General features: G+C 33.1%; 1 protein-coding gene across 2 annotated transcripts in view; it reads left to right on the forward strand.

The window, feature by feature from the left end:
- COL11A1 (collagen type XI alpha 1 chain) overlaps nt 1-16,179 on the forward strand; it is a 232,057-nt gene that overhangs the window by 132,076 nt on the left and 83,802 nt on the right. For both annotated transcript variants that reach the window (XM_001140143.6, XM_001139974.6), the window contains exons 36-41: nt 1,830-1,883; nt 6,452-6,505; nt 11,197-11,250; nt 13,972-14,079; nt 14,467-14,556; nt 14,814-14,867. In XM_001140143.6, the coding sequence (XP_001140143.1) occupies nt 1,830-1,883; nt 6,452-6,505; nt 11,197-11,250; nt 13,972-14,079; nt 14,467-14,556; nt 14,814-14,867 (414 nt within the window). The remainder of the gene's footprint in view (nt 1-1,829; nt 1,884-6,451; nt 6,506-11,196; nt 11,251-13,971; nt 14,080-14,466; nt 14,557-14,813; nt 14,868-16,179) is intronic.

Genomic DNA, 16,179 nt, shown 5'->3' on the forward strand with positions numbered 1-16,179 from the left:
ATTTAAAGCTCAAATTTAGGCACTGGATATTTTATCTAGTCATCTGGTTTCAACACCATCTGTACACTGAGTCATTATGGATTTCTTAAAATCCCACCTGGAAACTATTTTGATTATTAGGAAAAGAATATGCCAGCCAGGTGCGATGGCTCACACCTGTAATCCCAGCACTTTGGGAGGCGGAGGCGGGCAGATTACCTGAGGTCAGGAGTTCGAGACCAGCCTGGCCAACATGGTGAAACCCTGCCTCTACTAAAAGCACAAAAATTAGCTGGGCATGGTGGTGGGTGCCTGTAATCCCAGCTACTCAGGAGGCTGAAGCAGGAGAATTGCTTGAACCCAGGAGGCGGAGGTTGCAGTGAGCCGAGATCGCACCACTGCACTCCAGCCTGGGCAACAGAGCAAGACTCTGTCTCAAAAAAAAAAAGAAAAAAGCCAACGTTTTCTGTGAAATCTTATAAAGACTAAATTTTTCATTTTTATTTTAAAGTAATGATTTTTGGAATGTTTCTTTCTTAAAAGATTTTAAATTAAAATTGCATTTGAAAGGCAGCAAAATTTTAGGAAGCAAAAACATGACATTTTAAGAAATCAAGAAAATAGTTTGCTACATAACCAAAAGAATACTATTTTTAAAAATTTGTACTTAAAATGGATTTTTATTTAGGAATCATAGTTTCATAGTTTAATAAGAGTTTAAAATTTTGTAAGTTCCTAAGATTTGCCCAGTAGTTTTGGTAGTTTCATGTGAAATCTATTTTTGTTAACTTTATATATAACTTTGAAGTTACTTTTTTAATATAAGATGCTGGTTAATAGTAAAAACTTGTGATGATTTCTGAACTAACATTGGCTTATGAATGGTAATGAGATTTTTCTTGGGAAGGCTAGATTGATAAATAGAAAGAGTAAATTCTATTGAAGGCCAACTTCAGTAAACTCTATTTTTGATTAGAAAAATACATAAATCCTACCCTAAATGTATTACTTAAGACATTTTATTTATGTTATATTTCATAAATCTTCTTAAATAAATGTAACTATTACGTTCTGGGTATATAAAGGATTATCTCTTACCAATTACTTTTTCTGCCAACAATGGAGTCACTGTAATGGGACTTTATGCACTTTTTAAAAATAGGTAAATTTGAGAGATGAATAATATAGTTAATTAAAAATCAAGCCAAGAATGATATTATAATTTTTATTTGGACTGAACGTTAATATCTACACAATAAAGTTATTTTTACCTTATCTACAAAAGAAATTTATACATGAGTAAAAAATATATTGACATCATCCAAAATAAATATATTTTAGATATGGAGAATAAAGGCATCTTCTATGGTCTTTTTGAGATAGTCACATACTTTCTCTTTTAGTTTTAGTATATACGGCTAGATACAGAACAGTGATAGAATAAGTTTTAAAACAGTTTTTTTTTTTTTTTAGCGGGGCTGTGGAATTGAATTGAATCAAAATATCTTCCTTGTATGAATGTTTCTAGCCAATGTTAAAAGTAAAGACACTGCAGAACTTCTCAATACTTACATGTTCTATTCACTTTTAATTGATATGAATTCTAAATATTTAGTGTTCCTGAGGTAACATTGATGTGATGTGTAGTTTTGAGTAGAAATAGTGTGAAAATGTATCCATTTTACTTTTAGATTAGCACTTACTATCGTGTTGTATTACCATAGTTCTGTCACTGTGATGAAGAAGCTGTATGATACATTGTATTTTATCTATGTAAATAAACCTCAAAGTATAAAGACGCATCTTCTAAGGCATATTGTTAACTTCTCCCCACTGCTTTTTATTTCCAGGGTCCTCAAGGACCTCAGGGTCCAGTTGGATTCCCTGGACCAAAAGGCCCTCCTGTAAGTGTCAGAGCTTCTCTTTCTCTTTCTTCTTTTGATATTTTTACATTTTTGAGAGTCACAGCTTACATTTATATATTTGTTAGATATAATATTGATAAAATCTCTGTAAAATTACAATTGATGTCAAAGAAAGTAGACATTTTTAATTTATAAGGTTCATAGATCATTTCTGAATATAATTTCAACATCTCTCATTAAGTATTTTTTGACAGTATACCGAAGACTAGAAAAACATGAATATCATTCTCTCAGCTGCTCCTTTACTGCAATGAATATAATTGATGACATTACAAGTTGTTATCAACTCTTAAATATTTGGTATATTAGAATTTATCTTTATCTTCCATCATCAAAATAACCTTCTTCAAATATCACTTCCTAAATCCCTCCAACATTGTGATATTACTTAAGTCATGCTAAAATTTATTTATATTAATATTATATCTGTCTCTATAATCCCTTCTTTTTAGAAAATGTAATGAGAATTCTCATTAAATCTTATCCCTTTTATGAAATGTGTTTAGAGCAACACTTGAATGTTCATCAAGCATCTTCATAAAGTTAATTGAAATACTTTGTTTTCATATTTAAATATTTGTGGGGACATAGAACATACTGGGGTCTTTTTTGTTTTTGTTTGTTTGTTTGTTTTGCAACCTCCTCAGTTTCTTTAAGAGAGTGGGAGTCAGCTTACCCACCTGTCTAGGACAGTGGTTCTCAAATGTAGTCCCTGGCCCAGCAGCATCCACAGCTCTTGGGATATTGTTAGAAATGTTTCACTGACCAAATCACAATTCTGGAGAGGGGCAGGGGTTAAGTCTATATTTTAAAACACCCTCTAGACAGTTCTGATGCATGTTAAAGTGTGTGAACTTCTGTGCTAGTCCATATGAACAATACTACCCATACTTTAATGTGCACACAAATCATATTGGTGAATTATTTATTTTGAAATAATTAAACATCAAATATTAAGACAATCCTTAACTTTTTACAATAATTTTAGACCCTGCTTAAATTATTATTTTACCACTGAAGAGTTTTGCATTATTACTGCAAAGATATTAGGAAAGTATTGTTATCTGTATTACAAGGTTATAGAAAAATCGATACGTATGGCTAGTGTTAAATATAAAGTAACTTTGGTACTACCTGCATATAATGCTTACCTACTATGTCAGTTTTGCTCCAAATGTAACATGAAGACTCTGCAAAGTTTCACAGAGAAATGAAAACAGTTTCAAAAGTCACTGTATGTATATTTTTATAAACATTCTTATAATTATTTTAAGCTGTATGTTAGATTATTGTTTAGGAACATAAAGTTTAGTGACATATATAACCTCAGTATTGTACCATTTATGTTTGTATGTATTGTTGAGAACTGCTTGGCTCATGTAATATTGTTTCATTGTCAAAGAAACCCATTTGACTCATTTTTTATCAGACTTTTTCAGCCCATTGTGTTATGTATCTTTCAACATGTTTTGAGCCATTGATCGTGCATGCATTTTGTCTTTAAGAGGTATCAGAAGCATAATAAATGCCTACACTTGAGAAGCATGCATTCTAGTAGGAGAGACAAGAAGGAGTATTTCTTTCACTGATAAACAAAGTGATTTTTATACTATGTTTCTCTAACAAGTGAAACATTAGAGCATGAAATAAAAATACCCCATTTCTCTAGTATGCAGTTTTATGCAGTTTGGGACAGAATTGACTTCATCTGTTTGATATAGAAAGAAGAAGTTGGGGTAGAGAGATAGAAAAAACCTCTTCCTGTAAATTAATTGGTTCATCTCCTTCATCATAGCAGGAAAAAATTTTATATATATATATGATGTATATTCACACAGACATATATATATATATATGGATCTAAATATTCCCTTCAGATTCTGTTAATATAATGCCCATATCGGCATATTTTGGGAATATGCAGCCATCCATTTAAAAAACCCATTAACTTGAAATGATTAAGAATTATAGCATGACTAGTATGAGAAACATTCTATTTAGAATAGAAAAAGTCAAAACTCAGTGCCAATGAGAAGTGAGAAAACATCCTTAAACAATTACCTACAAGCTTTCACAGATTTTCTCGGCAAATCTGCATACCCTCATTTAGATGAATTTGTTCTCTCTGTCCTGTACCAGCTGGATCAAAGGGGAAGCCTGGGAAGCCTATTTTGATGAAAAAATTATTACTTTTACATAGATACCGTGAAATTATTTGGTAATTAGTCTGCTTATTTCATTGGTTAATAGTTTGTGGCCTTTATATTTATTTAGGGCTAATTGCTTGATATTAGAAGTACATACTTAAATCAAGAAAAATGATAATGACACCAATTCTTAATGCAGTATATTAACACTACTCCCTCAGTCTATCTAGGAAAGCCATTAAATATTATGTTGCATTCTTCCCAGGATGTGATCGCTTACATCTAAGATCGCTATTTTAAAGTATTATAATATTTTGCAATGAATGTGTTATCTATGTCAGCAAATATGAGATATTTAATCTTATATTTACAGCTTTGTTAAAAAAAAGTAAGTCTTGTATTAGTGGCAAAGTACATCATTTAAGAAGCACTTTAGTATGGTGGAAAAAAAAGCCAGACATAATTGATATCCTTCAGCTGTCATCCTCTCTATAAAACTTTTATTATTGCCCAGAATTGAAAGCAAGTTTATTGCCAAATTTATCAAACCAGTGATAAGGCACAGAAATTGTTTTATTTGCTATTTTGTAAAACTGGACCTCAATGAAGTCTACTACCAATCAACTAAATGCTTATTTCTGTATGTCACCTCCAAACTGAGGGCAAAACTAAGTCTTAGCATTAGTATACACCTAGTAACTGATACATGGGTATGTAATATATGTTTTTTAAAGAAGCCATGGTTAAATGACATCCAAGAATGTTTTGGGTCCTTGGTTAAAAACACTCCAGTTTTGTTTTTTGAAGAAGAGGATGGCAGTAGTAGCCCTGGAAAACCTGAATAAGTCACTGAGCAAGCCATGATGTTGCGAAGTAGCATAACAGATTTTAATTAGAGTTGTTAATTTACAGGGCACCCAGGATGTCAATACAGATGACTTAAGGGAGCAAAGATGGTCCTGGCACCACCAAGAACCTTTCTCCTGAAGTAGCTAGCCAACCTGGAAAAAGTCTCCCTCAGTTGGAAGAAAGCTATTTGAGAAAATGATATTTTGGAACAAAGCCTGTTTTTCATACGCACTCTATAAGAACATATATTAAAAATAGATGTTCAAAAACAATTTTATTTAAATAATTAACATACAATGAGAGGTGTACCTGTTATAATTTAAAATATCATTATTAAAAGAATCATTTCTCTTCATTCATCTAGAAGGGTGATGGTATTTTTATCTCTACCCGTTGACCATGTTTTGAAATTTGAACTTGATACGTAATGGTTACTGAGTAGAATGAATAATCCATAAGGCAGTCTAAAGAAGCAGTTTCTTTCTACTAAGTATTTAAAATACAGGACCCTCACAGAGTTGTTCACTTAGTTTGTAGTTAATTGCTTCATTTACTTCTTAAGCCATGACAAAGACAGCATCCTTTATACAAAGTGATAGCAGCAGATTTGCTCTGTGGTACTTCACAAACATTATGCTTCCAAGAGGACATTTAAGAAAATCTACTGGGAAAAATTTGTCCTGATGACTTCTAGAATTGAGTATAACATATTGTTTCCTTTACTTGAAAAAATTTGAGAGATAAAATGCCATTTTTTATGAGTTTGTATTTATTTTGCATTCTTGGTTTTTTCGTTCGTTTGTTTTGTTTTGTTTTTTGTTTTTTGAGACGGTCTCGCTCGGAGTGCAGTGGCGCCATCTCAGCTCACTGCAACCTCCGCCTCCCAGGTTCAAGGGATTCCCCTGCCTCAGCCTCCCGAGTAGGTGCGACTACAGGCGTGTGCCACCACGCCCGGCTACTTTTTTGTTTTTTAGTAGAGACGGGGTTTCAGCATGTTGGTCAGAATGGTCTTGATCCTCTGACCTCTTGATCCTCCCGCCTCGACCTCCCAAAGTGCTGGGATTACAGGTGTCAGCCACCCTGCCCGGCCTTCTTTTGCCTTCTTGTCAGTTAGAAGCTCGGATTACCACTAGAGGGCACTATTTCTCTCTGTTATCCAAGTTTTGATGCACCGGGAATTGAATTAGGAACAAATCACCAAAAAGGGGGAAATACTCATTTGTGAAGTGCTAAAGAAGTAATATTTTTCACAAAAACGAAAATACAAACCTTTGAAAATATTATTTTACAAATGATTAATGCAAATGAAATATATTTAAATGTAAAATATTCAGAAAAGAGTTCAACTATTTTATTTTGGTTTCAGCTATAGCTACAGAATTATATTGAAGAGATATATGTGCATATTATCATATATAAAATCAACAGAAGAGCAAAGTAAAATAGCTAATGGAAATATAAAAAGAAAAGAAAATTTTCTAACATGTCACATTTAGACTATAAAATAATTAAATATTTATGACATGTGGTATTTAATATTTGTAATTTCAGGGACCACCTGGGAAGGACGGGCTGCCAGGACACCCTGGGCAACGTGGGGAGACTGTAAGTGACCTTGTTACTCTTATTAAAAATTTCCATCTCTAGCACCTCATCAGTTCATACATAGAAAGCTACTTTACTATGAACATTTCAATTACTAGGTTGAGAAAAATGGAAAAATTAATTCCATTAAGCCTTTTATTGAAATATATATATATATATAAATACAAAAATAGATACAAGAAATATACTTCAGGAAATAGGATGTTAGTTGATATGATTGTTCTTATTGTCAATAGCAGCATTTTAAGGATGAGCTGATGGAGAAGACACCATTATTTTTTGGACATCTCCTCAAGATTTTCCCTCTCACTCTTTTCACTGAAGACTGTTTATAGATACATTCCACTCAAACCCATCATCTCTCCACTCTAAAGGCAACAGATTACGAATAGCCATGATCATAATACCACATTCTTTTATCTAGAACTAAGGGATTAAATACTTGCTGATATTGGACCCATCGGCTATAACTGGTTGGGAACTATGTTAAAAGCATCTTTCCATGTGAAATAGGAAAAAGTAAATCAAAAACGGTCACTAAATTTTACTTAAAACCTATAAAGAATATAACAGTAAACAAATTGACTGAACAACTTACCATGTGTATAACAATTTGGGCAGAGAGGAAACTGGCAGCTCAATGATGGTTTAAGAATCCTGGTGAGTTTATTTATTTTGCCCCTTTCAAAATCAGACATCTGGCTATCCCAGTGGATTGTCATTCTAATCAGAAATCATCATGGATTGGCATATTTCCATGGAATCAATTCTTGCTTCTCACCAATGATTACTTTTATCCAGACTTCTCAAGGAAACCACAAATGCAGACTACCTTTGACTATGTGGTTGAAAATCATGTTAGGGTAGGGGGCACCCTGAATACATATTGGAGTTGCATAGCAATGTACTATAATAAATCTGAAATCTGAAAAAAATATGATTTTTCTGCTATGGAGGAAACAATCTGTCAGCAGCCACCCAATTTTGCCTTGCTTACCATGTGGCAATTCTTAGTTTCACCATTTCTTAGTTTTAGCCAGATGAGAAACTTTGGAGTCTTGGATTTCAAAAGCATAATTGAAATATGATTTAGTGAGACCAAAGAAAAAACTGTTTGGATATCCTCTTGGGAAGGATATCTGTATGAGGAGCAGAAATAAACTTTCTAAAGGAGAGTCAACACTCAATTTGCAAATGCATTATCATTCAAATCTTTCAGCCAAATCATTTTTAATGAAGTCATTGTATAACTTTCTGGGAATAACTATAGAATATTCCAAAATGTCTTGTGGGGAAAGGATACCTAGAGAATTACTGTTATAAAGTCCTTTATGTCTATGATTTAATCTGGAGCTTCCACTTCTAACGAAAATAATTATATCACATATAACATTGAGATTTAAACATAGAAGAAAAATAGCATAATGTTTCTAGAATGAATGTTTCTGTTTTGTAGCTTTTCACAGATAAAAACCAGGATTACTTCTGAAAAAATTATATTCCCGATTTCACATCCACTTTAAGGGAATAGTGAATCATCCTATAGCCTCAAAGCTTTCTTTCTCACTTTGTTCTCTGCTGACCCAGATTCAAAGGATTACCTTGTACAGGAGTCACAATCTAGAGTGGGCATTCTTTGCCATATATTTATTATCTTATTTAAATGGAGAAATTTTTGAATTATATTTGAGATTTGTCTCCAGTCAGAAATCCATTAATTAAATGTTTGTTCTGACATCTTACATTCATTTGGGTTGTTTCAGTATAATAGAAACTATTCCCAGTTTTTCCTGGTGGCCTTAAACGGCTTCAGAAATGGTTTCTATTATATTGAAATGACCCAAATTTGTCTCAGAAACATAGTGCCAAATGCTGTATTGGTCCTAAAATTGGCTTAGTCTTTTAAAGATTATCAGAATAGGAATCACATTTCTGTTGGATTGTAACAGCATATTTTTCAAACTACCCATGAATATGTCCAATTAATTTCCATTTTCAGCAACTTTGAAAAACATAATTTGACTAGCTATTCTGAATTTAAGTGGCAAGTGTAGTCTTATTACATGACAATATTGAACAAGCACAACTTGTTGTGAGCTGTAAAAGTTTTCCTGTGTAGTTTGTTTGTAAGATCCCCACGATCAAATGTATTAGATACTTGCAAACACTCTGAATGGATTGAATGAGCAGACATATGGGCAATGCTGTCTTCCAGCTTTCCCAAATCCATCACTCACACAAATGCGCTAGCAGCCAAGACTTCCTCTCTCCCCTTAGGATGTATGAGTGCAAGTCTATGTTGTAATGTTGTCAAGACTTTCTGCAGTTAAGTATTGATTTTTAATCTATTACATTTAATTATTATTGCAATATTTTGTGTGTGATTCTTGCTCTCACAGTTAGTAAGACAAAATGCTTTATAAGACTTTTTTAAAAAGTTTGGAATTGCCTTTATATCTTCCTGTTGAATTTAATGATTAAAAATTGGAGGAAGAATAACCCAAACAGAGGAAACAGGTCATACAAATATATGGTGTGTGGCTATTCAGAAAAAGGTAGGAAGATCAGCATGGCTAGAATTTAGGATACATTATCAAAGCAAAGGAAGTAACTGAATTTGCATACTGGGCCCCTATTGGCTAGAACTTTGTCATCTATATGTTTAAAAATGAATTTATTGGCTGGGCGTGGTGGCTCACGCCTGTAATCCCAGCACTTTGGGAGGTCGAGGCGGGCGGATCACGAATTCAGGAGATCGAGACCATCCTGTCTAACACGGTGAAACCCCGTCTCTACTAAAACTACAAAAAATTAGCTGGGCATGGTGGCGGGCGCCTGTAGTCCCAGCTACTCTGGAGGCTGAAGCAGGAGAATGGCGTGAACCTGGGAGGCGGAGCTTGCAGTGAGCCGAGATCGCGCCACTGCACTCTAGCCTGGGCGACAGAGTGAGACTCCGTGTCAAAAAAAAAAAAAAAGAAGAAGAAGAAGAATTTGTTATGTTTGGTTTTGTGGGTGATGATTCTGCCTAATGTAAACAAGTTAGTAAACCTTATTTGAAAAACTCAACAATGGTGAAGGAAAGAGGTGATTATAGTTTGAATAAGACAGGTCTACTAGGATAAGAGAGAAGAAGCTGTATTTGAGGGACCTTCTCAGGTGACACATTCAGATAAAATAACTGATTAAGCATGGGCACTGAAGAAAAGTCTGGAATCTGAAGACGCGCCATTAAAAAGGGGAAGAACATAGAAGGAAAATCAAAGGAGAAGATACATTCAGCAAGTTCCATGTTAGGAATGTTGAAGAGAGAGCATGATATACAATTGGAAATTTCTAGTAGGCACTTACTGAGAGAGTTTTAGGGCTCATACTGATTAGAGGTTTATAAATAGTTGGGAGTGGAGGAGTTCATCAGCATAGAGATGGCAATTGTGGTGATGGAGGTTGTTGAGATAATCCAGGGACACACATACATATGTGCACACATGTATATATGTGTTTAGGTATCTGTGTATGTGTGTATGTAAATCTGATAACAGATTTCCAAACCAACTAGTTGATGAAAAAATTAAGCGACTAATATGCTTATAAAATGCTAAATAAATTTTATGACATTTCCCCCCAGAAATGATTGCTTTTGCTATTCATAATGATAGCTCAAACAGAACCCTGAAAGTCTGAATTAATAGATTTTTAAAATAGAAGAACTCTATTTTCTTTCCCTGTAGCATCAATTGCAATAATTACAGACTCTTTTCTTTACCTACTTATACAATTTTATTATTGTAAATAATTCATTCATAGTTATTGGGAACATTGTGATACTAACGTGAGACTGCTAGTTCCTACCCATTTTTTTTCTAATCTTATTATTTTCAGTCTGACCAGATGTTGTAGGGAATAAAATATTCAGTTCTTTCGAAACTTCTCCCAATATTTTCTATCTACTTCTCCAGCTGTTAAAAGTAACTTAACTCTCATGAGTAAGAAATTTACCTATCTTAACACAATTATGTGGAATGAATAACCCACAGCCTAGAGAAAAATAAATACCAGAATATATGCCCAGAAGTTTTATTTAGTGAGTATATTCTGCTCAAATCAACCAGATGATATTTTAATGACTGAATTATTTTCAAAATGCATTTATGACTATATCTCCTGAGTTTCTTACAAGAAAGAATATTGATAAATGCTAAAATAATTACTAACTATGCAAAGCATTATTTTAGTAGATCTATTTTTACATCTTGTTTTATGAGATTTTTGGAATACAATAGAGAGAAATGTATTAATATCACAGGCTGTGAATTTACCTTTGTATAAACAATCAGTAAACTGTTTCAAAGAATGTCTAAATCATCATTTACTTCATCCATAAACATTACTGGGTTAAAATTCTGTATGTTGTTTGACCTAGTGGAATGGGGCTAAGAACATATTTTTACTCTAGCTTCATTTATTAAAGGTAATTATTGCCCTACCATGTGAAATATTGAAATGGCAAATTTTGAATTTTAATGAAAACTGAAATAAGTTTAACATATTAAACATATTTAAGCATTTGAAAATAAATATTTTTAGTCAATAGGTGACTTTCTTTTAATGTGACTTATTCAGCTATCTCATAGAATTTTGATTTATGCTTTGTGTTATATGTAGCTTTTACAAATAATACTTTGCCTCCTTAGGGATTTCAAGGCAAGACCGGCCCTCCTGGGCCAGGGGGAGTGGTTGGACCACAGGTATGTTCCTTTGCTTTATTTCCCAAGCAAGATTTATTTTTTGTTTACATTTTAACCTTCTTAAGTTGTGTAAAATCTTCTAAATTTATTATGATTCAAAATGATGTATTTTTTATTTCAGATTGTATTTAAATATATGCAGCTTTCGTACATCAAATGAAACCAACAAACTATTACCTAACTAAAGCAACTTTTCAATTGCCTGTAAGAATAAAAGAGAAGAATAAAATAAATGAAAGTAAATCAGAAAGTTCACACTGAATTTAACACTAAAGCCTGACTATGACACCATCTACTAATAAAAATACAAAGTTCTTTGTAAATAGGTGGGCCATTATCTTTTTCTAGAATTATAAAATGACTTCATGGTTTTGAGTATAAATTAGATTTAGAAATATACATTCTAAAATTTTAATATTTGTAACATATTAGGTGTTTCTTAAGATTTTTGCCTTAATAATAATGAATATCAGAAATAAAATATTAATTATCTTTGAGGATATACAAAATAGTGGAAAAGACAAGTATTTATTTCAAGATAGGTGGCAGAAGAAGTCTCAAAAATTGGTGCAGTATCCTGAGTTATAGTATAAAATAACTACAAAGAGTAATTCATGGTAATAGAAAATAATGTTTTTCTTCCCTGGCAAAGCATATTGAATGGGCAGAACACATTTAGTTTCTGGACTGGAATTTAGCCCCTGCTAATACCAAATTATAACAAAGGAGCAAAAGCAGGTGAATACGTATTTTAATTATTTAATTGGTTTAGTCTTTTCTCTGTCTCTAAATAGTTCTCAACACTGTAACTCACACACATACACACACACATGCGCACACGGACACACACATGCACATCCAAACACATACACACACACACACACACACACACACCCCTAGAGAAACAACAAAACTGCATCTTGTTTTTAGGAATATGTATAACAGAAGCAAAAATGAAGACTCATTGGATTTATTGATTATTTTATTTCAGAGGTTAACCCTGAGGCAAGGGAAATGCGGTGTTATTTTATAGAGTGTGTAAACATGACTACTTACTTGTGCTGAAGGCTTCTTTTTAACTGCTTATCAGTTTTAGTTAAAACATTATATATACTTTCTCAGTAATTAGAAAGCTTCCTCCAAAAATACTTTCATTTTTCCTGTTTAAAACAACTTTATAACTATTTTCTGTGAGAAAATTTAACTAGAAAAATTATTCCTATTATACTTAATATCCATAAACAGAAATGGAATTAGACTCTTAACTAAAATATAAACATCATGGAATGTAACTAAATATTTTAAGACCTCACATCTTTCAAAAATACAATTCTGTTCAATGTGGTCATCTAAAACTTCTGAGACTTGTGTTCTTTTTTCGTTCCCCTCTTTACATGAAGGCATAAAAATACTGGTGTTTTACTGAAGATGCACCTTCATTGAATTACATTTTTTATTGGTCCTTTTTAAGAGAAAAAAATCCAACAGCCTATTTTAAATGTAGCCATACTTTCATGTGAAGGCAAAAGATTTGGTTTAATGGGAATAATATAGATTGCAATACTGAATATGCACCCTTTTCTTTAAACAGTTATGTGAATCTCTGATCATTTTTGTCTCGGTGATAGCTGTTCAATTATGGTTAATTCTGTATTGCTTACTGTTCAAATTCTGGTGTTCAGATAGTTAAGAAAACATCATGTTTTGGATAAATGTTTACACATTAATGTTAAGTTGAGAAATTACAGCAATTATATAATTAAAGAAATTTAAACCTAGAAATGTATACCCAAATTGGGACAGGTATATACCTTATCCAAGATAAATAGTTAAGAATACTTTGCATTTTTAGGAAAAAAATATTTATACTTCATAAGCAAGTGCAGGAACACATTCTCCTGTTTAACAACCTTAGCATCTAAAAATTTTCTCTTTGTTTAACTTAAACCCTTCATTTTGCTTTTTATGAAGATAGAGAGCAACTGATCACCATCCTCTATTTATACATGAAAGCCTGCTATACTCAAGCACCACAAAACAGCACCACTCAGGGGACACGTAAATGACCTGATATTGTTCACTTTGGCATTTGCTGCAATTTAAGGCAGCTGACCATTTGTTACAGCCTTTGGCCGAGAGGAACTGCTGACCCATACTCACTGCCTTCAGGATCCCATGCCACATTCCCTAGACTTTGTCAAATGAATATAGATTAATAGTAGAGAAATTTTCAGTCCATGGAAATTCCAGGGAGAACCACTGGCTTTTTGGGTTCTCAAGGCCCTAAGTTTATTTTCAAGCAGTGATTCATTGAGTGGCTACCAATGTGGTTTCTATGCCTCTTTACTACTAAGCTGATTTGACACCTCATATGAAAAGAAGGAATGGGATAAAACTGTAATTAAAAATCATAGTTTTAATAATACTTGGACTGGCCACACTCTGCAGAAATTATTGTATTAAGCAAAGAAAACATCTTTTTGGACTTTATTTGTGTACTTTCCTTTTACACTCAGATTCTAACCAAGATTATATAAAATCTTTTTAGACTCTTACTTGATATGCTACTTTCAGTGCTTTATGTGAAGTGTTTTGTAGGACATCATGAGAATAAGTGAGGAGGATAAACTTTTGTAAATGTAATAATATTGTTTTTGAGTTTGTGTTATCTTTGCCAAAAATAAAAGAACAATCTAAAGTGATTTTGCTTATCTAATTTAGGGACCAACCGGTGAGACTGGTCCAATAGGGGAACGTGGGCATCCTGGCCCTCCTGGCCCTCCTGGTGAGCAAGGTCTTCCTGGTGCTGCAGGAAAAGAAGGTGCAAAGGTACAACATGCTTCAGAAAACTTTTTTTGGCCCAAAACTTTAATTTATGTTTAACTATACTCACCACTTGTCTACAGATTCCATTTAAATGAATGTCAGAAGATGTGTTAGGAAAATATTTAATGTGCGTTTATTGTACTCCAAGATATTGCTCAACATTTTCATAAGACTGTTAGCTCCATTGACCATAAAATCTTTAATATACATGTAACGTTAAATGTAGGTAGTGGGTAGTTCATTTTAATGCATATGGCATTCCACCCAATATTCTCATCATTAAATAATATTCAAATTTTACTTACAGTAGTTTAGAGGTAATCACAATTTTGTTTGTAGAAAGATGTGTAGAAATTAATCTGTCTTGACGATGTTTATTATATTCTTTAGGGTGATCCAGGTCCTCAAGGTATCTCAGGGAAAGATGGACCAGCAGGATTACGTGGTTTCCCAGGGGAAAGAGGTCTTCCTGGAGCTCAGGTATAATCAATATCTATATAGATAAAGCAAGTGATTCCAATTGTTTATTAGAAGCATTTTTTCTCAGAACTTAAAAAGTGATGAATAATTAAGGGAAGATATGTAAACATATGTATTTGATTATCATTACATATGTGTATATATGTAGTTATGTCTATAAACATTACCTGACATCCTTATTTTACTAATCAGATATCTCCTCCTATTGGTATTCAATTCATATAGATTCATTTTCTTTATTTTTTCACTTTTCCCAGGGTGCACCTGGACTGAAAGGAGGGGAAGGTCCCCAGGGCCCACCAGGTCCAGTTGTAAGTATGATGATAATAAATAGCCAGACAATCATGGTTGCGAATTACAGCTCTTCTTTCATTACTCTCATGCTGTGATTCCACAGTGTGTGGGAGAGAAAATAAACACATGTCAATCAAATCAGTCAATGCCTAGTTCCCACTAATTGCATGCACTAATGAATGCAGAAACAGAAGGGTTTGGATGATTGGAAATATTTGCTTCTGCTTCTGTCAGGAGGTAAAAGGAGATATCTTGCTTCTTACGGTTCCCAAGGAAATAAATCCTCATTATGAGTAATAGAAGCTCATAGTCACGGAATGCCTGGAGAGGCTGTAGTTTGTAATTTTTACTTCATTTACATCTATTATTTTAAAAGTAGTTATAAAATAAGATTTGATTTCTTATAAATTATATTCTATCATTCATTTATTATAAAACATTTAATTTGTTTATAAGTACTTGATGAGACTTGAATTTGTCAATGATACAAAAAACATAAGCATAAAAGCATAAAACCCATAAGCACAATCTTATATATTATGCATATTGCTTTATTTAATCAAAACATTATGAAATAATTGGCAAATTAGTAAATATCAGATTTTTACCTCATTTTTTTTCTTGAGATACATATCAATCCCTCAGAAAACAATTGAATGTATGCTTCATTTTTTAATAAATTCACCTTTATTCTTATCTGTACACTGAAATTTCACTATAACAGCCAAACTGCCATATTTAGTGTCTTCTCATTTTCTTATTTCACCAATCTAAAAAGCTGAAAGTTGCCTTAAAGGCCCTCTCAACTTCCTTTCACACAATATTCATTAGTTCTGCTTCCAAAATATTTTACTAATTTTTCCGCTTTCTTCATTTCTACCACCACCATTTTGTTCAGACTCTTTCCTCTTCCTTTCTCTTTGACTAATAACATCTTATCTTTTGATTCATTTTCTTATCCTCTTCAGTCAGTTTCACCTATAGAATACTAGTTTAACATACATCCTTAACTATGGCATTCCTCTATCATACCCATCCTATAGTACCACACTGCCTTTGGAAACCAAGCTCCTTATCCTAGCCAGCAAGTCATCTTCATAGTTCAACCCCAATTGCTATAGTCCTTTTTTTTTCCCTTCATGCCTCCCTTTTAATTCTACCCAACTTAATGCATTGAATGTTGTCTTGCTTCTCAAAACCATGACCTTTTCTATTTTGAGAAGAGTATACTGTACACCTTTCCCCTTCCTCCAGGAAACTCCAGTTTTTCTTTCTCTACTTGACAAAGATCCTACCCAACCATAAAGATAACTCTTAAATGTTAAATCT

This window comes from Pan troglodytes, chromosome 1, assembly GCF_028858775.2.
Source record: "Pan troglodytes isolate AG18354 chromosome 1, NHGRI_mPanTro3-v2.0_pri, whole genome shotgun sequence".
NCBI lineage: Eukaryota > Metazoa > Chordata > Mammalia > Primates > Hominidae > Pan > Pan troglodytes.